This window comes from Cebus imitator, unplaced genomic scaffold (assembly GCF_001604975.1).
Source record: "Cebus imitator isolate Cc_AM_T3 unplaced genomic scaffold, Cebus_imitator-1.0 Scaffold495, whole genome shotgun sequence".
In the NCBI taxonomy this organism is placed as follows: Eukaryota; Metazoa; Chordata; class Mammalia; order Primates; family Cebidae; genus Cebus; species Cebus imitator.
In genome coordinates this window covers 420,876-439,091 of record NW_016107810.1, presented here as the reverse complement: position 1 = coordinate 439,091, position 18,216 = coordinate 420,876, and the positions used below count along the sequence as shown (strand labels likewise).

General features: G+C 45.9%; 1 protein-coding gene and 1 long non-coding RNA gene across 3 annotated transcripts; both read right to left on the bottom strand.

The window, feature by feature from the left end:
• Positions 1-524: 524 nt before the first annotated feature.
• Positions 525-1,302, bottom strand: LOC108292570 (peroxiredoxin-1-like). The gene has a single exon (XM_037733142.1). The coding sequence runs from the start codon at positions 1,235-1,237 to the stop codon at positions 641-643; it is 597 nt and encodes a 198-aa protein (XP_037589070.1). The 5' UTR covers positions 1,238-1,302; the 3' UTR covers positions 525-640.
• A 7,138-nt stretch (positions 1,303-8,440) lies between these two features.
• On the bottom strand, positions 8,441-11,545 carry LOC108292572. 2 transcript variants are annotated; one of them, XR_005197562.1, is made up of 3 exons: positions 11,283-11,545; positions 10,382-10,676; positions 8,441-9,048 (listed from the first exon to the last, which is right to left on the bottom strand). It is a non-coding gene; the product is annotated as an uncharacterized LOC108292572 (long non-coding RNA). The 2 variants fall into 2 exon arrangements; XR_005197563.1 differs by having other exon boundaries at positions 10,382-10,628.
• Positions 11,546-18,216: the final 6,671 nt, after the last annotated feature.

The window sequence follows — 18,216 nt, the reverse complement described above, 5'->3', positions numbered from 1 at the left end:
GACCATCGCCCGTGACACAGCCTCTGGAGGTCCTGAGAACGTGTGCCCAAGGTGGTCGGGGTGCAGCTTGCTTTTATAATTTTAGAGAGGCATGAGATGTCAATTAAAAACATTTAAGAAATACGTTGGTTTGGTTCAGAAAGGCAGGACAACTCACTGCAGGGCTTCCAGGCCACAGGAGAAGTTAAACATTTTCTGGTTGATGGTTGAGTTTGTCTAAAGTCCTGAGACCAACAGAAAGGACATGTTCAGGTTAAGATAAAAGATTGTGGAGACCAAGGTTCTTTTGGAGTCTTACAGTGGCTGCCCTTAGAGACAACAGATGACAAGTGTTTCCTGTTCAGATGTTTAAAAGATGCTAGGCTCTCAGTCAATCTCTTCAGGACTGGGAGGCCTGGAAGAAAAAGGTCTAGCTATGTTAGTAGAGATTCTTTGCAGATGTGGATTTTCCCCCACAAAGGACAGCTTTGCAGGGCCATTTCAACGTATGGCAGAGAAACCTGTTTTGGGGTAAAATATTTTGGTTTTCTTTTTTTTTTTTTTTTTTTTTGAAGTCTTGTGTTTTACTCCTGGGGGAAAAAATACAAAAGAGGTTGTGTTCTCATGGCTGCCCGCTGCAAGCCTGGCATAAACAGCCCGCTCACTTCTGCTTGGAGGAATATTCTTTGCTCTCTTGGACATCAGGCTTGATGGTATCACTGCCAGGTTTCCAGCCAGCTGGGCACACTTCCCCATGTTTGTCAGTGAACTGGAAGGCCTGAGCCAGTCTCAAAGTCTCATCCACAGAGCGGCCAACAAGGAGGTCATTTACAGTGATCTGCCGAAGAATACCCTTATCATCAATGATAAAGAGGCCCCTGAATGAGATGCCTTCATCAGCCTTTAAGACCCCATAATCCTGAGCAATGGTGCGCTTTGGGTCTGATATCAAAGGAATGTTCATGGGTCCCAGTCTTCCTTGTTTCTTAGGTGTGTTGATCCATGCCAGGTGACAGAAGTGCGAATCCACAGAAGCACCAATCACTTGGCAGTTGAGTTTCCTAAATTCTGCCCTATCACTGAAAGCAGTGATCTCCGTGGGGCACACAAAGGTGAAGTCAAGAGCGTAAAAGAAGAACACAACATATTTTCCTTTGTAGTCAGACAGGCTGACATCTTTAAACTGACCATCTGGCATAACAGCTGTGGCTTTGAAGTTGCGGGCAGGGTGCCCAATTTTAGCATTTCCTGAAGACATCTTCCTATCAGCAGTCCTGACACAAGTCTCCGAGAACAAACCACTGGACAGAAAGAGGACCCCGATTTTCTTTTTTTTTGTCTCGTAATGATGTGCCAGAGTCATCGTGGAAACTAAGTCACAGTATATAGGGTTAAATAAAACTCATCTGATGAGAATTTATGGTTCCCCACACCCCTTAGATAGGAACTTGGGCAAGATTTAAAAAAATCGGAGCTTAGTCCTCAATGTTAACAAGTGAAAATGGTGCTAGGAGAGGAAAAACTGTGCCCAGCTGGGCATCCTGGCCTCCCACCTGCACGTGGGGAGGGAGGGCGGCAGAGGGTGTGCACCTGCATGGCTGGATGCTGGGCAGCCAGACTGGGGGCAGCCTTCGTGGCGGGCGGGGTATGTGCTAATTCCTGGACTTCGGGAGCAGACACGGGATAACTCTTGCCTACCCTCTGGGCAACTGCAGCCCTGGCTCTTCCCAGCAGCTGTACCAGATCACCCTGTTACGGGCGGAGGGCATCCAGGTTCTTCGTGTTTTGAACAAAGAATTGGACAAAACGTACAGAGCAAACAAAGAAGGGCACAGATTTATGAAAACAGAAGTACAGTCCACAGCACAGGAGCAGGCCAAAGAAGAGGATCCATCGAGAGCACTGCCTACAGAATTTTCTTGGGTTTATACCCTCTAGAGGTTTCCCACTACCCGGTTTACACCCTATGTAAATGAAGTAGGGCCTGCAACCAGTCTGATTGGTTGTGGAAGCTGGCCAATCAGAGGCTGAAGTGAAGTCACAAAGCTGCACGTGAAGACTTGGTTTACGACCAGTCTGACTGCTTGCAGGAGGGGACCCGTCGTAGGTACTTTCATTTCTCATCTGCAGAGCAGAAAAGTGGGGCTTGCAAAGGGAGTAGCCACTGAACTTTTGGTATTTGTGTGGAGAGATGGGGACTTTCCATTTCATTCAGTTATAGGAAGTCAGTGACAATGAGCCTTAGGTTCTCTGCCCCCAGCCCCTACTCTCTCTCCTGGGGATGCTAAGCCTGAGTCCCGCCTGCACCTGGATGTTGATTCCACGGTCACCTCAGGCACAGTGAGCCCCCCTCAAAGCCTCCTTCCCTGCCTTCCTACCTCCCACTGGCTCCTCTTCCTGTAGCTGTGTCTTGGCAAATAGCATGGCCCCCTTTACTCACCTGAGGCAACTTCATTCCGCCGGCAAGTTTGGCTGTTCTTGAGTGTCGACAAAAAGAGTCAGACTCTGTAAAATATGTGAAGAGATTTATTCTGACCCAAACATGAGTGACCATGGCCAGTGACACAGCCCTCAGGAGGTCTTGAAAGCATGTGCCCGGCTGGGCGCCAAGGCTCACTCCTGTAATCCCAGCACTGTGGGAGGCCCAGGCAGGTGGATCACCTGAGGTCAGGAGTTCGAGACCAGCCTGGCCAACATGATGAAACCCCAGCTCTACTAAAAATACATAAAATTAGCTGGGTGTGGTGGCACACACCTATAATCCCAGCTACTCAGGAGGCTGAGGCAAGAGAATCACATGAACCCAGGAGGTGGAGGTTGCAGTGAGCCTAGATCGTGCTGCTGCAGTCCAGCCTGGGCATGTTGTCAAGATGGCCGGGGTGCAGCTTGGTTTTATACATTTTAGGGAGACATGAGACATCAATCAAATACATTTAAGAAATACACTGGTTTGGTCCAGAGAGGCGGGCCAACTCAAGGTGGGGGCTTCCAAGCTATAGGTAAATGTAAACATTTTCTGGTCGACAATTGGTTGAGTTTGTCTAAAGACCTGGGATCAATAGGAAATATTCAGGTTAAGATAAAAGATTGTGGAGACCAAGGTTCTTTTGGAGTTTTACAGTGGCGGCCCTTAGAGACAACAGATGACAGATGTTTCCTGTTCAGATGTTTAAAAGGTGCTAGACTTTTAGTTAATCTCTTCAGGATTGGGAGGGCCTGGAAGAAAAAAAATCTAGCTATGTTACTAGAGATTCTTTACAGATGCAGATTTTCCCCCACAAAGGACAGCTTTGCAGGGCCATTTCAACATATGGCAGAGAATCGTGTTTTGGGGTAAAATATTTTGATTTTCTTCTTTGTCTCGTAATGTTATGCCAGAGTCAGCTTGGAAAGTCACAATATATAAGGTTAAATAAAACCCATCTGATGAGAATTTATGGGCTGTAGGGCATGACTCCTCAGACTCCTTAGACAGGAATCTGGGCAAGACAAAAAAAACAGAGCTTAGACCTGGTAACTGGTCATCGGGCCTCCCCTGCAAAGCCTGACCTGGGTCCCCTCCATCATAACCCCAGAGAGCCCCACCATTCTCCTTTGACCCAGGGACAGGGCCTGGCTAAGAAGGGCAGCACTCTTGGAGACAGTGTCTCAGTGCTTCGAGAGAGAGCTCTGCCATTCCAGGTGCAGCCTGGGGGCTTCCACCAAGGGACAAAGCAGTTGTGCCGGGCTGGACTTTTGCTGGGGCTCTTGAGGGGGCTGAGGTTTAGTCCTGCCGGCTCAGGCTCCGGCCAGTGGTCTGCCCTCTGGCTACAGCCTCTGCCTCCACTTGCCCAGCCAGGGGCCCCAGGACTGCCACACTGGCATTTTCTGGGTCCCCTTGGAGGGACCACTCTTCCCACCCTCCCAGCCCCAATGGGCCCCTCCCGCTGATCACTGATTTTTTTTTTTTTTTTGGTGATGGGAAGCGAGATGAGGCCAGTGCTAAGAGCGATGAGGGCCTGTTTTCAAGTCCCAGCTCCTGCGGCCATGGGCTCTCTGAGCCTCAGTCCCCTCCCCTCCTGCATTAGATAAGGACACCACACCTCCCCTCACTGCCTATTAGGAGGTCACAACACAGGGGAGGAGTGTCGGACACAGGCATCGCCTGCCAAGCACTGTAATTTGCCAGGCACTAAATGCAGTGCCCTCGTGAACTCACGGAATCACCATGGTGCCCTCATTTTAAAGATGGGGACCTCCAGAGAGGTGAGTCGCTTCTCCAAGTGACACAAGTCCTTAGTAGTGGAGCCCAGACCCCAGCCCTAGCTGTCCCCTGCTTTCTGGTCCCCTGGTATCTGCAGACTCTCCCACTGCCTCGTCTCACAGTGACAAAAGCCTGTGTCCTCCTCTCTACCCCCTGCTGGCCTTCCCCATCGCCACCAGGAGTCAGCAAAACTGTGGACTTGTGTTTGAAAGAGACAGAGCCAGGTGCAGCAGCTCATGCCTGTAATCCCAACACTCTGGAGGCCAAGGTGGGAGGATCACTTGAGGCCAGGAGTTTGATACCAGCTTGGGCACTACAGTGAAAACTTGTTTCTACAAAAAGTTAAAAATTAGCCAGGCGTGGTAATACATGCCTGCACTCTCAGCTCCTCGGGAAGCTGAGAAGGGGGGATCCCTTGAGCCCAGGAGGTCAGCGCTGAAGTGAGCTATGATTGTACCACTGCACTCCAGCCTGGGAGACAGAGCAAGACCCTGTCTCTAAAAAATAAAAATAAAAAAAACGAGACACACAGGGTTGACAGGACAGACGAGTGTTTGTTAGGCATGTTGGTGCCGTGTCACTGGGAAGTGAAATGCCAGCAGACCACTGGCTTGGGACAGAGCTCCTGCCCTAGGCCAACAGACGAAACCAAAACAGGGTTGTTTGTGCTGAGTTTCCACACCACCAAGTGGAAACTGTTTATCTGAGCTTCTCAGAAATCAGGAGAGAGGAAGAGATAGCAGCCAAATTCCCAGCCAGGCCGGTTTTAGTTAGCACAGTAAGGAAGCCTTCTGCTTAAACCTTTAACGTTGAAGAGACCAATCAGCTCTGTGTTCTGGTTTCTGCTTCCTTGGCCCTTTTCTCTATGTTATAGAATGAGGTGTTGCTCATTCTAGAAGAACAAACACAAGCCAATGAAGGCCTCTAAACTAGATCTGCTGTACTTTCGTCTTCTGACACCATCTTGACTGGTTATTCTAGCCAGAACATTCTGCAATCTCCTCACGGAGGAGCAACGGAGCTATTGCTTCACGTACCCAAGGACAAATAAACACCACCAGTCCAGCATTCCCGGGATCCCCGGCCTGAGGGCTTGCGTCCAGCCTCTGGCAGGAATGTGACTTGAGTCTAGTGGCCACTTCCTGTTTTGAGCGCTTTCGGGCCAGCGGTCCAGCGTCTTATCAAAGATCACCCTCTGCTTTCCAAAGGCCCCTGTTCTCTCACCAGCCAGGCATGCTGAACAAGTACACAGGCGGGACGTACGTGTGTGCCCACTGTGTACAGTGCTGAGTATTTCATCACACCAGCTCCTAAAAATAGCCCCGGCATAGTACAAATATCATTGTGAAATCACAGAAAAGTGTTTTCCTGGAAGAGGGAGGGAGACAGAACCCTTTGCAAGCACACAGGCAGGTGCTGCAGAGGTGGAGGAATAATCTCTCTGGCGCCAGCCCCTGATGGTTCCGTCTGTGCATTTGGTGTCACTGATGTGTGAAGGTAACAGAAGAGTTACATTTGTTTGAATAACCCCCCACCCACTTTTGCAGCTTTGAGAATTATTAATATAAGAGAAAACACTTGTATTGTTCCTTCCCCCAGTGTCCTCTCCTCCCTGCCAGGGTAAAATCTTGCCCCATTTTCAAGCCCATTTCGATTTGGTCTCAGCGAAGTAATCACTGTGTCCCAGCCAGTGTAACTACCAAAACTCCCAGCTTTACTCTGAGGTGAAATGCCTCCTGCTCCAGCCTGGGCTCTGCCCACTTCCACTCCAGCTGCAGCTCCTCATCCTCTGGGGACAGCCCAAGAGCCAGTGGTGAGGACCAGAGGTCTTTGCTCCCTACACGCTGCTTGGCCTCCCAGGTGACCAAAGCTGACCCGCCCTCTTGGGCCACTTTTTCAGGGTCTGGAGTCTCCCTGCCTTTGGGGGAATACTTCAGCCTCCTTCAGTTTCACTCTTCCAGGTCCCCGCTTCAGGCAGATTCTAGACAAGCCCATCGTCACTCCCCTTCACACGAGGCCCATCTGGGTCCCAAAAGCCAGGCCCTTGACCTGCCTGCAAAGGCACAGCTTCCCGTGCTCAGTGACCTTTCTTTTTTTTTTTTTTTTCTTTTTTTTTGAGACGTAGTCTCGCTCTGTCGCCCAGACTGGAGTGCAGTAGCTCAACCTCAGCTCACTGCAACCTCCGCCTCCTGGGTTCAAGCGATTCTCCTGCCTCAGCCTCCTGAGTAGCTGGGATTACAAGTATGTGCCACCACGCCCGGGTAATTTTTTGTATTTTTAGCAGAGATGGAGTTTCACCATGTTAGCCAGGATAGTCTCGATCTCCTGACCTTGTGATTCGCCTGCCTTGGCCTCCCAAAGTGCTGGGATTAAGGCACGAGCCACTTCGCCTGGCCAGCAACCTTTCACTTAGAAGGGGCAGGCAGTGTGATCCCAGCTCCGCGCTCTCTGTGTGGCAGGACACAAGGATGTGTTTCAGTGGTACCAGGCTGGGTAAATGTAGTAGTCAACAAGCGTCTGCTTAAGCTGGTGGCAATGAATTTAAAATGAAACCAGTCTGAATGTCTGTATCTCCTCTCTTTCCACTCCCAGCAGCTTGTGTGCAGGCCGGGTGCCCAGCTGGGCTTGGCCAGTTGGAAGCCACACAAGGAAAGGGACACTTTAGGGAATGAGCAGATGGAGCTGGACCAAGGCATAAGGATCAACAGGCAGCAAGGGGATGTGAAGGGTGAGCAGGCAGGACAGAGACCCCTGAGCCACCAGTTCCCAGCAGTGAGCGCAGCTGGAGAGGAGGAAGGGCTTCACTGCTTTAGCATGACATCCCTGGGACTGCTAAGGCTGAGCATCTTTTCAGCTCATTGGCCATGTCTCTGTTTTCATGAGATGCCAGCTGTTTTTCCACTTATGAGATTGTATTGTTTGGGCCAGGTACAGTGGCCCACGCCTGTAATTCCAGCACTTCGGCAGGCCGAGGCGGGTGGATCACTTGAGCTCAGGAGTTTGAGAGCAGCCTGGGCAACATGGTGAGATCCTGTCTATACAAAAAAAAAATTAGTTGGGCATGATGGTGTGCACCTGTAGCCCCAACACTCAGGTAGCTGAGGTGGGAGGGCTGCCTGAGGCCAGGAGACCAAGGCTACAGTGAGCTGAGATCATACCACTGCATTCCAGCCTGGCAACGAAGTGAGACGCTGTCTCAAAAATGAACAAAAGAGATTGTGTTGTTTGTACCTTTACCATGATTTTTACATCCATTTGCATATTCCATCACTAATCTTTTGCCTATTGTGTGGGTGGTAGATATCTTCTCAATTGAGTCACGGAGTGAATGTATGGAAATCCATTTTATTTCAATAAAACGGATATTCCACTCTGTAAAAAAAAACAAAACAGTATAATTCCTGCCTGCATGAGTCCTGGACAGTGTTAAAGGGGGTCGTTCAATGTCAAGTGCTCAGGACATTGTGGGGCCCAGATAAGGCTAGGGAGAAGCTGGGCTGTCCCTATGATCACCGTTAAGATCAGTTTTGTCCTTTAAGAACATGCTATGTCTTACATTCTTAATAATGTCCTCTTTTTCTTTTTTTTAAAGAAGACGTGGCTGGCTTGGGCGCTGTCCTGGGTAGGGCTTGGGGGCCCTGAATAGTGTCTGTTATATTTTAACATAAAGTTTTATGATTTTCTTTGTATGTATCTTGAGTCTTGAACATTTCTTTCTGTTTTTGAGACAGGGGTCTCTCTCTTTTACTCCGTTGCCCAGGCTGGAGTGCAGTGGTACGATCTTGGCTCACTGCAGCCTCGACCTCCCCGGCTCAGGTGATCCTCTGACGTCAGCTTCCAGGTAGCTGGGACCACAGGCACCTGCCACCAGGTGCACCTAATTTTTTGTATACATGGGTTTTTGCCATGTTGCCTAGGTTGGTCTCAAACTCCTGGGCTCAAGGGATCTTCCCACCTCAGCCTCCCAAATCTTTTTTTGAAATAAAAAAAAAACTGAGGTCTCTTTATGTTGTCCAGGCTGGTCTCAAACTCCTGGGCTCAAGAGCTCCTCCCTCTTCAGCCTCCTGAGTAACTGGATGACAGGCATCAGCCTTTGCTTGAACATTTCTTCTTAAATTTCTTCCTAGATTTTGTTGTTGTTGCTCTTACAAATCAGGTGTTGTTCATCTCTAAACTGGTCATTGCCAGTATATAAGAAAGTCATGGATTTATATACGCTTACCTCTTAATACACACTTTATTGCATTCTTATTTGTTCAAATAGTTTTCCAGTTGATTTTTTAGGTGAATAATTTTATTATTCTTTGTGAATTTATATTCAGCAAATGTTAACAGAATACTTACTATATACCAGGCATGGTTCTAGGTGCTCAATGTACATCAATAACCCTAAAAGACAAGGATCCGTACCCTCATGGAGCTTACATGTGGAGAGGATGATAGTGGGCAATGGAGACAGTGTTATGTTTTTGGTATTTTTAAAGCTTCATTTCTCCATCCTGTCTTAGGGCATGGCCCAAGCCCCCCAGAACAAAGCTGAGAAGCAGGCAGTGCTGATGACAGCACACTCGCTTGTTGCCCAGACATGGAAATGCCACTCATATTTCACAGCCAAGCATGGTGCTCACAATGGGCTTTTGGCAAACACCCTCTATCAGGAAAGTTTCTGAGTTGCACGTAATAGAGACCAGCCCTGGCTGATTAAATTGGAAAAGACCTTTGCTGACAGCGTTGGAGGGCTCATAGGTGGCTGGGAGAGTCCAGACTTGAGAACTGGTCAGGAGCAAAGAGCAACCACATGGCCAGGACAGCAGAATCAGCCAGTCCTGCAGATAACCACGGCCATCGATTTGGGAGCATGAAGCACAAACACTGCCCCTGCCATGCTGGTGCCAGGTTTGGCTCACGCCTGTAGTACCAGAACTTTGGGAGGCCCAGATTAGCAGATCATTTGTGCCCAGGAGCTCAAGACTAGCCTGGGCAACATGGGGAAATCCCATCTCTATAAAAAATACAAAATTTAGCTGGGTGGGGTGACACGCACTTGTATTCCCAGCTACTTGGGAGGCTGAGGTGGGAGGATTGCTTGAGCCTGGGAGATCGAGGCTACAGTGAGCCAGCTGTGATTGCACCACTGTGCTCCAGACTGGGTGACAGAGCAAAGCCCTGTCTCAAAAACATTTTCCCTGGAGCCCCTGGAGGGAGTGCAGTGCTGTGGGCACCTTTTCTGCCCAGTGAAACTGACGTTGAACTTTGGGCCTCAAGAACTGAGAGAGAATACATTTGTTGTTTTAAGCCATCAAGTCTGTGGTAATTTGTTACAGCAGCGACAGAAAACGAATACACTAGGACACAAGAAGCATGAACTATTTTTTTTTTTTTTTTTTGCTCTGTCTCCCAGGCAAGAGTGCAGTGGCACGATCTCAGCTGACTGCAACCTCTGCCTCCCTAGTTCAAGCAATTCTCCTGTCTCAGCCTCCTGAGTAGCTGGGATTATAGGTGCCCACCACCATACTCTGCTAATTTTTGTATTTTTAGTAGAGAAGGGGTTTCACCATGTTGGCCAGGCTGGTCTCGAACTCCTGATCTCGTGATCCACCTGCTTTGGCCTTCCAAAGTGCTGGGACTACAGGAGTGAGCCACTGCGCCTGGTCAGCATGAACTATTAACAAAATCAATAAACTGGACTTTGTAAAAATAGAAAACTATGGTCTTCCAAAGATATCATTATGAAAAGGCAAACCATAGACTGGGAGTGAATATTTGCAAACAAATTTCTGACAAAAGGACTTGTATCCAGAATAAACAAAGAACTTGGAACTAAATAAGACAACCCTGTTAAGAACTAGGCAAAAGATTTGAGCTGGTACTTCACTAAGGAAGAGATACAAACGGTAAGCAGGATCTGTGGGTTTGTGAAAGGATGTCCTGATAAGGAAATGCAAGTTAAAATCACGAGATGGTAGCACACACCCAGCAGAATGGCTAACATTAAGAAGCCCGGCCAAATCACAGTTGGAGTGGGTGTGCAACCACTGGTACTTGCTGCTGGTGGGAATGTAGCACGTGTGAGCACTCTGGAGAACACGATGGCAGTTCCTTAAAAAGCTAAGCCCACCCGTACCATATGACCCAGCCACTGCACTCCATGGTATTTACCTGAAAGAAGTGAAAGAACATGGAGATGCAAACACTGGCACATGAATGTGAACTTTCATAGCAGCTCAATTTGCCAGCGGCAAGAACTGAAAACATCCCAAACGTCCAACAGGTGAACAGCAAATAAACTGTGGTACATCCATACAATGGATGCTACTCAGGCATAGAGAGGAACCAGCTACTGATACATGCATCATCGATGAATCCCAAAGTAATGACACTGGGTGAAAGCAGCCAGATAAGGACCCTTTTGGAGATAATGGGCATGTTCATCATCCTGATGGTCTTGTGCTGTCTACAATGTAAATCTCATCAAATTATTACTTTAAATATGTGCAGATTATGTACATTAACCACATCTCAATAAAGCTGTTTTAAAAATTGCATAACTTTAGGTCTTACAAAGCCTGAATCTGCTTCTGCTTTTGGACATTCTAGATTGCTTCTGTGTGTGTGTGTGACAGGTCTCAGTCTGTTGCCTAGGCTGGATTGCAGTGACGGGATTACAGCTCACTGGAGCCTCAAACTCCTGGTCTTAGGCGATCTGCCCACCTCGGCCTCCCAAAGGGTTAGGATTACAGGTGTGAGTCACTGTGCCCAGCCTTCTTGTGCTCTTTTTTATCCTCAGTGTTCCTGGTACTTCATCTTCCAGATGCTATTAACGCTGGTCCACTGAGGAACCCACCCTAGTTCTCCCTCCATTGTGGGTTTAGTCTCTTGCATATTTCTTTACTGTCATTTCAGTGAGGCCTCGAGGGGAAGGCAAGGCTAAAAAATGTGTTCAGCATGCCATCGTTCTCACTTAGGTTGTAATACATATTGACTTTAATCTTTTTTTTATTATTGTGAAAAATATCCAACATATACAATAGTAGATAGAATAACATGGACCCATATGTACCTAAGACCAGTTTCAACAACTGTCAAGTCACAGCAAATCCTGCTTCATCCACACCCTCGGCCATGGCCCTTTCCTGTGCTACGCTGAAGCAGATCCAAGACATCATTTCATTTTATCCATAACTATTTTAGCAAACATATAGATGACACACTAAAAGATAAAAATGCCAAAAGAATGCCAAAGAAAGACTACAATACTATTATCACATCTAAAAGTAATCATCCAAAATCTTCAAATGTCCACGTGCTCAAATTTCCAATTCTTTTTCTAAATTGGGAACAAATCCATCTATTTTTCCTCCTGCAATGTATGTATGTAAGTATGTATGTATGTATTTTTTGAGACGGAGTCTTGCTCTGTTGCCCAGGCTGGAGTACAGTGGCATGCTCTCGGCTCACCACAACCTCCGCCTGCCAGGTTCAAACAATTCCCCTGCCTCAGCCTCCTAAGTAGCTGGGATTACAGGTGCAACACATCCAGCTAATTTTTGTATTTTTAAGTAGAGATGGGGTTTCACCATGTTGGTCAGGCTGGTCTTGAACCTCTGACCTCATGACCCGCCCGCTTCAGCCTCCCAAAGTGCTGGGATTACAAGCATGAGCCACCGCGCCTGACGCAATGTATTTATTGAAAAACTCATTTATCATACTGTACTTTCCCACTTTCTGTATTTTGCTGATTCCAATTCTAGAGTATTATCTATTTTATTTTTTATAGAGATGGGGGTCTTGCTATGTTGGCCAGGCTGATTTCAAACTCCTGGCCTCAAGTAATCCTACCACCTTGGCCTCTCAAAGCACTAGGATTACAGGCCTGAGCCAACTCACCTGGACCAGTGTCACTTAATGTATTCCTCTGTTCTGAATTTGTTAGGCAGTTCTGAAGCCTAGGCCAGGTTCAGGTTCTATTTTCCTGGGAGGGTGCAGAAAAAAGACAAAACTATTTCATAGGCTGTTAGGCTCTTCCATCAGGAGGCACAGGATTTCTGTCTGTATCTCTTTTTGCAGTACTGGCAGTTTGAGTAGTAATTAGATTCATCAATTCATTAGGACTTATAACATGTGATTTTTGTTTTTGAGACAAGGTCTTGCTTTGTCACCCAAGCTAGAGTGTAGTGGTGTGATCATGGCTTACTACAGCCTCGACCTCCTGGGCTTAAAAGCGATCCTCCCACCATGCCCTTTTAAACAGCTGGCACCCTGCTAGTTTTTAAATTTTTTTTGGCAGAGACAGAGTTTTGCTATGTTGCCCAGGCTGGTCTCAAACTCCTGAGCTCAAGCGATCTGTCTGCCTCTGCCTCCTAACGTGCTAGGACTACAGGATAAGCTGCCATGCACAGCCCTCTTTAGATTTTTAAATTGACATTAAGAGTAGCTCAATGATTTCTTTCTTTTTTTTGAGACAGTCTCACTGGTCACCCAGGCTGTAGTGCAATGGCGTGATCTCGGCTCACTGCAACCTCCACCTCCCAGGTTCAAGCAATTCTCCTGCCTCGGCCTCTGGAGTAGCTGGGACTACAGGCACATGTCATCCTGCTGGGATAATTTTTTGTACTTTTAGTAGAGACGGGTTTCCCCATGTTGACCAGGCTGGTCTCGAACTTCTGACCTCAGGTGATCCAACTGCCTCAGCCTCCCAAAGTGCTTGGATTACATGCGTGAGCCACTGCGCCCAGCCAGAAAGATTTCATAATTAGCAACTGGAATGATTTTTGGCGGAGGTTTTCCTTTTACAGATACTGTCGAGAAAAAATACTGTGTTCAGAATGCGGCCTGAATAATTTCTACTTTTGAGAATTTGAGGTTTTGTTTGAAAAGTGATTTAATATACAGTAGATTGGAAAAAAAGATCCAAGGGTGTGTAAGTATGTAGTTTCTGTGTGTTGCTATGAAAGTTCATATAAACGTGAAATCAAGTTTGTTAACTGTTTTATTCCAATCTTTCATAGACTTGCTATTTCCCCTTTCCTATTGCTAGTTTTTTTTTTTCTCAAGTAGTTTGAAAGTTGAGGACCTAACTCTAGTCTTCTAATAATTTCTACATTTTAAGAAACATAGTTCAACTTTTACTTTTTCTATCAACGTATTTAACGATTATATACATATTGGCATCTACAGCCTTCTCTTCCTGAATGTCCTGTAATATACAAGTTCCCTGTCTCACCCAATCTCTAACTGAAATCCCAATTTTAGTGCAAGATTTTATTTTTATTTCATTCTATCTCAGGAATATGAACAATTATCTTAGGCTCAGCCACATTAGCAGCAGTTACTTTCTACCGTGATGGGAGGGCATAGGGAGCAGAGGACACATGCACACAGGGGCTACTCTCCCTTTGGGAAGCTTTAAACTACTCAGTCCAGGAAGCCACTTCTATTCAAGGGTTTGGAGTTGAGTTGTGAGAAACCTTTCCTTTTCTTCCTATCAAAGGCAAATAAACCACTTCATCTGATAACATTTCCAACTCTCCATCCAGTTCACATTTTTTATCTTCTTTTCTCTTAGTAGACCAGCTGGTGTGGTAGACAATCTAGGGCCCTCTTCTTTCCCGAATCTGTCACTGGGGCCTGTATGGTGGCTCATACTTATAATCCCAGTACGTAGGGAAGCCAAAGCTAGAAGATCTCTTGAGGCCAGGAGTTAACGACCAGTCTGGGAAACATAGCCATCCCTGTCTCTATTTTTTCAGAAATTAAAAATACCTGTCACATGGTCACATGTATATCCCTCTGCTCAGTTCTTAGTGACTTTGTGCCTTTCAGGAACTAGACTTCCCTGTGCTACAGTTTGTACCTCCATGGACATGTTTCATTTTGCTTCAACTAGCTTTTCTTAGGACCAGAGTCTATAGTACTTTAAAACGGTAACGTTTGTCCTTAAAAACTTCGATCCCAAATGCCCAAATGCTTGAGAAGACTATTTTGAATAATAAAAAAAACTCCAGTGTCTTGCACAGCCAGCTCTGTGTAAACTACTCTTTCTCTATTGCAATTTCCTTGTCTCAATAAATTGGCCCTGTCTAGGCAGCTCAGGCAAGGTGAAACCATTAGGTGGATACAACTTAAGTAGAATCATATGGTATGTATTCTTTTGTATATGGCTCTTTACCTCATGTTTCTGAAATTCATCCATGTTGTTACATGTATCAGTAGTTCAATTCTTTTATTGGTGAATTCTATTATATTGTATGAATATGCTATAATTTGTTTATCCATTCTCTTGTTCATGGACTTTGTGTTTAGACTTTTGACCATTATGAATAAGGCAAATCAGAAACATCATTTTATGGATATATGTTTTCATTTATCTTGAGAAATACTTAAGACGGGAATTACTGGGTCATGTGTTTACCTTCACGAGAAACTTGCAAGAAGTTCTTCAAAAAGGCTGTACCGCTTTACACTACCACCAGCAATATATGAAAGTTCTTGTTTCTCTACATCCTGGTTAACATTTGGTATTGTCAGATTTTTAAAAATAATTTTTGTCTATGAAATCATAAAAACAAACCAGTAATGTAAGACTTGTGATGCCCCCTGCAATCCTGCAGGAGGCAGATGTTTCTTTAAATATCATCAGCAGGGTGTATTTTCTGCTGTACAAGCCTTCGTTTGTTAACCTTGCAGAAAGTAACTTCTGCTTCTGGCTGCACCCACCTCTCCACTGTTTCCAAATGGACATTCTCCAAATTAGCTACTTTTGGGGCTCTGACATCTGCTTTATCAACCCACAGCTGTGCAAGAGGAAATCTTAACCTCAAAAACCCTGGGAACTCCCTGTCCGCAAACCTAGTCCAATAATACTGAACACATTTTGCAGCTTATGGGGACCAAGCACAGAATCCTCCCAAATACTGGACCAGTGAGGGCCTCTCCCACTCCATTCCTGCCTGTAGAAGCTGAGTTCTCACCAACTGCCTGCTGCCTGCTATCTGCTGTCCTGCCACATTGCGGTATTAAAATAAACCTGAATGTTTTCTTTAAAAATCTGCATCAGAGACAGCAAAGGTGATGACAATGGGTGAGTGAATCCAAAATTTAAGGACAGAGAGGTTTACTTCACCCAAACAAAGATTCCCTAAAATGAAGCGCGTGGATTATTCAGTGCTTGCTGGAGAGCATGGAAGAGAGGCCCCAAAGCTGGGTATGGTGGCTCCCCACTGCAATTCCAGCACTTTGGGAGGCTGAGGTGGACAGACCACTTGAGGTCAGAAGTTTGAGACCAGACTGGCCAACATGGTGAAACCCTGTCTCTACTAAAAATACAAAAATTAGCCAGGTGTGGTGGTGGACACCTGTAATCCCAGCTACTCAGGAGGCTGAGGCTGCAGTGAGCGGAGATCACACCACTGCATCCAGCCTGGGTGACAAAGCAAGACTCCATCTCAAACAAAACAAAACAACAAAAAAATGCTCCAAGTAGGTGATGGCCTTGGGTGGGAGGAAACAAGCACATAATTCCCAGAGGACAGTGAGATTCACCCAACAAACCAAAGTGTGAGAGCTGATGGGTACGGCTTTGGTGCTCCACCTTCCCAGTCAATTCCAAAGCCCCCCTTTCTTGAACAAGGACTTCAGCCAAGGCTCTTCCTGAGGGCTTACCCCAGGTTCTTTCCTGAAAAAAAAGATTGGAGGAGAATTCAACAATGCACTAAAAGTCCAGACAAATCTGTGCTTAAATGTTTTCAAGAGTCTGGAAAAACATTTAAAAAATATTCTGGAATGCATAATGTTAGCCTTTAAGATCATTAGAATGACTCCTTATAAATTCTACTTTCCTCAATGGCTTAAGTCAGGGTTTGGTTAACAAAGTCAAAAGATATGCCAGCTTAACTGGGTGAATATACAAACCCACGAATTATTAAGCTATACAGATCAACTTCCTAAAACGATTCAGAAAGAAAAAAACTACGGTCTCAAAGATTATGAATCTGCAACTATAAGAACAACTAACCAAACAAGGCCTTTTAAGAAAAGACAGGGCCTCCTTCTAATGATGAAAGGGCTGTTTACTTCCATTGTAAAAAGCCTGGCCATTTCAAAAAGATTGTAGAAAAGTTCACAGCAGGACCAATGAAAAAACAGGATCCCACATGATGAACAGGATTGCTGAGGACAAAAGGGAGGTTCTCCTGTTTCTACCAATGCCCTAGGAGAGATGGACATTTCCATAAACGAAGATCAGACACATGCCCTCAAAGACACTGGGGCTATTCTTTTTGTCCTTAGCCCCACCACTTCCAATTGTCCCCTTCCTTGAAGTAAGGGAACTGTACAAATGGTAGGGTTATCTAATCGGCCTGTCACTGGATACAAGCCCAGGCCCTTAGAATCCCAGGGCCTGCATTCTTTTCCTCATTCCTTTCTTCATTACCCCACCTCCCAGACATCTCTTGCTGGAATGTCACAATGCATGCCTCCCTTTCTCCCAAAACGAAAAAATGGATTTAGGTGGGAATAGGAGCAAATGGAACAACTACAGAATGAGAAATTACTGAAATTATAAAAATGCAGATCAGACAACTTTTTCCTAAACTGGGACTAATTAATGACAAGGATGGCTTAGGGCAAGCTTTGCCAGAACACTCATGGTCACAATCTTCCGCTGACATTAGTAAAATATATTCAGCCACTTTCATTAAAATGGAGGTAAACCTGATTAATCCTTTCCCAGTATCAGGCAATATCCTCTAAGGCCTGAAGCAAATGAAGGAATAAGATCCAAAACAAAAGACTATATTAAAAAGGGTCTAATTATTCCTTGCACTAGCATGCAATACTCCAATCCTTCCTGCAAGGAAGTCGAATGGGAAGGGCTGGCAGTTTGTACAAGATTTGAGAGCTGTCATCAACACTATGATCGCAAGACATCTGGGAGTACCAAAGCCCCATCCTCTCTTGGCAGCTGGAAGTGAGATACTCACTGTGACTGATTTATGCAGTGCTTTAATACTCCAGTGGACTCAGTCAGCATTTGTTTGCATTTACTTGGGAGGACTGCCAGCATATCTGGCCTATCAGGAAATACTGCTGATAAAACTGCTGCCTCCATCACAGCTCAACAAAAAGCTGGACTCAGTGGCTAAAGCTGTACTGGACAGCTGCACTGATTTCAATTATTATCTGAGCAAGCAAGTGCAGGTACGGTGGCAGACACCTCCTGCTGTGCGTATGTAAACTCTTACCATTAAGCAGAAACTTATCTGGGAAAAATGAGAAGCTACTTGGCCACAAGTCTCTGAAGAATCTCAGTTTAATTACCTTCATAAAGTTGACTCCCTGGCAGAATAAGTTCCTTTTTTCATTCTGGCATACACATTCTCTTTTTTATTGTAATCCTTATGTGTATTGTACTTGGCACAATTTTTACTTTTTGAGACGGAGTCTTGCTGTGGACAGGCTGGAGAGCAGTGGTGCGACTTTGGCTCACTGCAACCTCTACCTCCTGGATTCAAGCGATTCTCATGCCTCAGCCTACTGGGTAGCTGAAATTACAGGCACCCATCACCATCCTCAGCTAAATTTTTTAATATTTTTAATAGAGACGGGGTTTCACCATGTTGCCCAGGATAATCTCGATCTCCTGACCTCATCTGCCTGCCTCAGCCTCCCAAAGTGTGCACTTGGTAACATTTTTGTTTTAATAGAGATGGAATCTTTCCGTGTTGGCCAGGTTGGTCTTGAACTCTCAGGCTCAAGTGATCCTACTGCCTTGGCTTCCCCCAAATGCTGGAATTAAAGCAAGAGGTACTGCCTGGCCAGCATTATAGTTCTACTATTGAAAATATTAATGCTGTGTATCTCTGGCTGTTTTCCTTTTTTTTTGAGACAGTTGCTCAGGCCGGAGTGCAGTGGCCCGATCATGGCTCACTGTAGCCTCCACCTCCTGGGCTCAAGCGATCCTCCCACAGCAGGTACCACGATACCCAGATTTT

Coding starts and splice junctions, on each gene's coding strand:
- LOC108292570 (XM_037733142.1), bottom strand. CDS start 1,237: ATGTCTTCAGGAAATGCTAAAATTGGGCACCCTGCCCGCAACTTCAAA.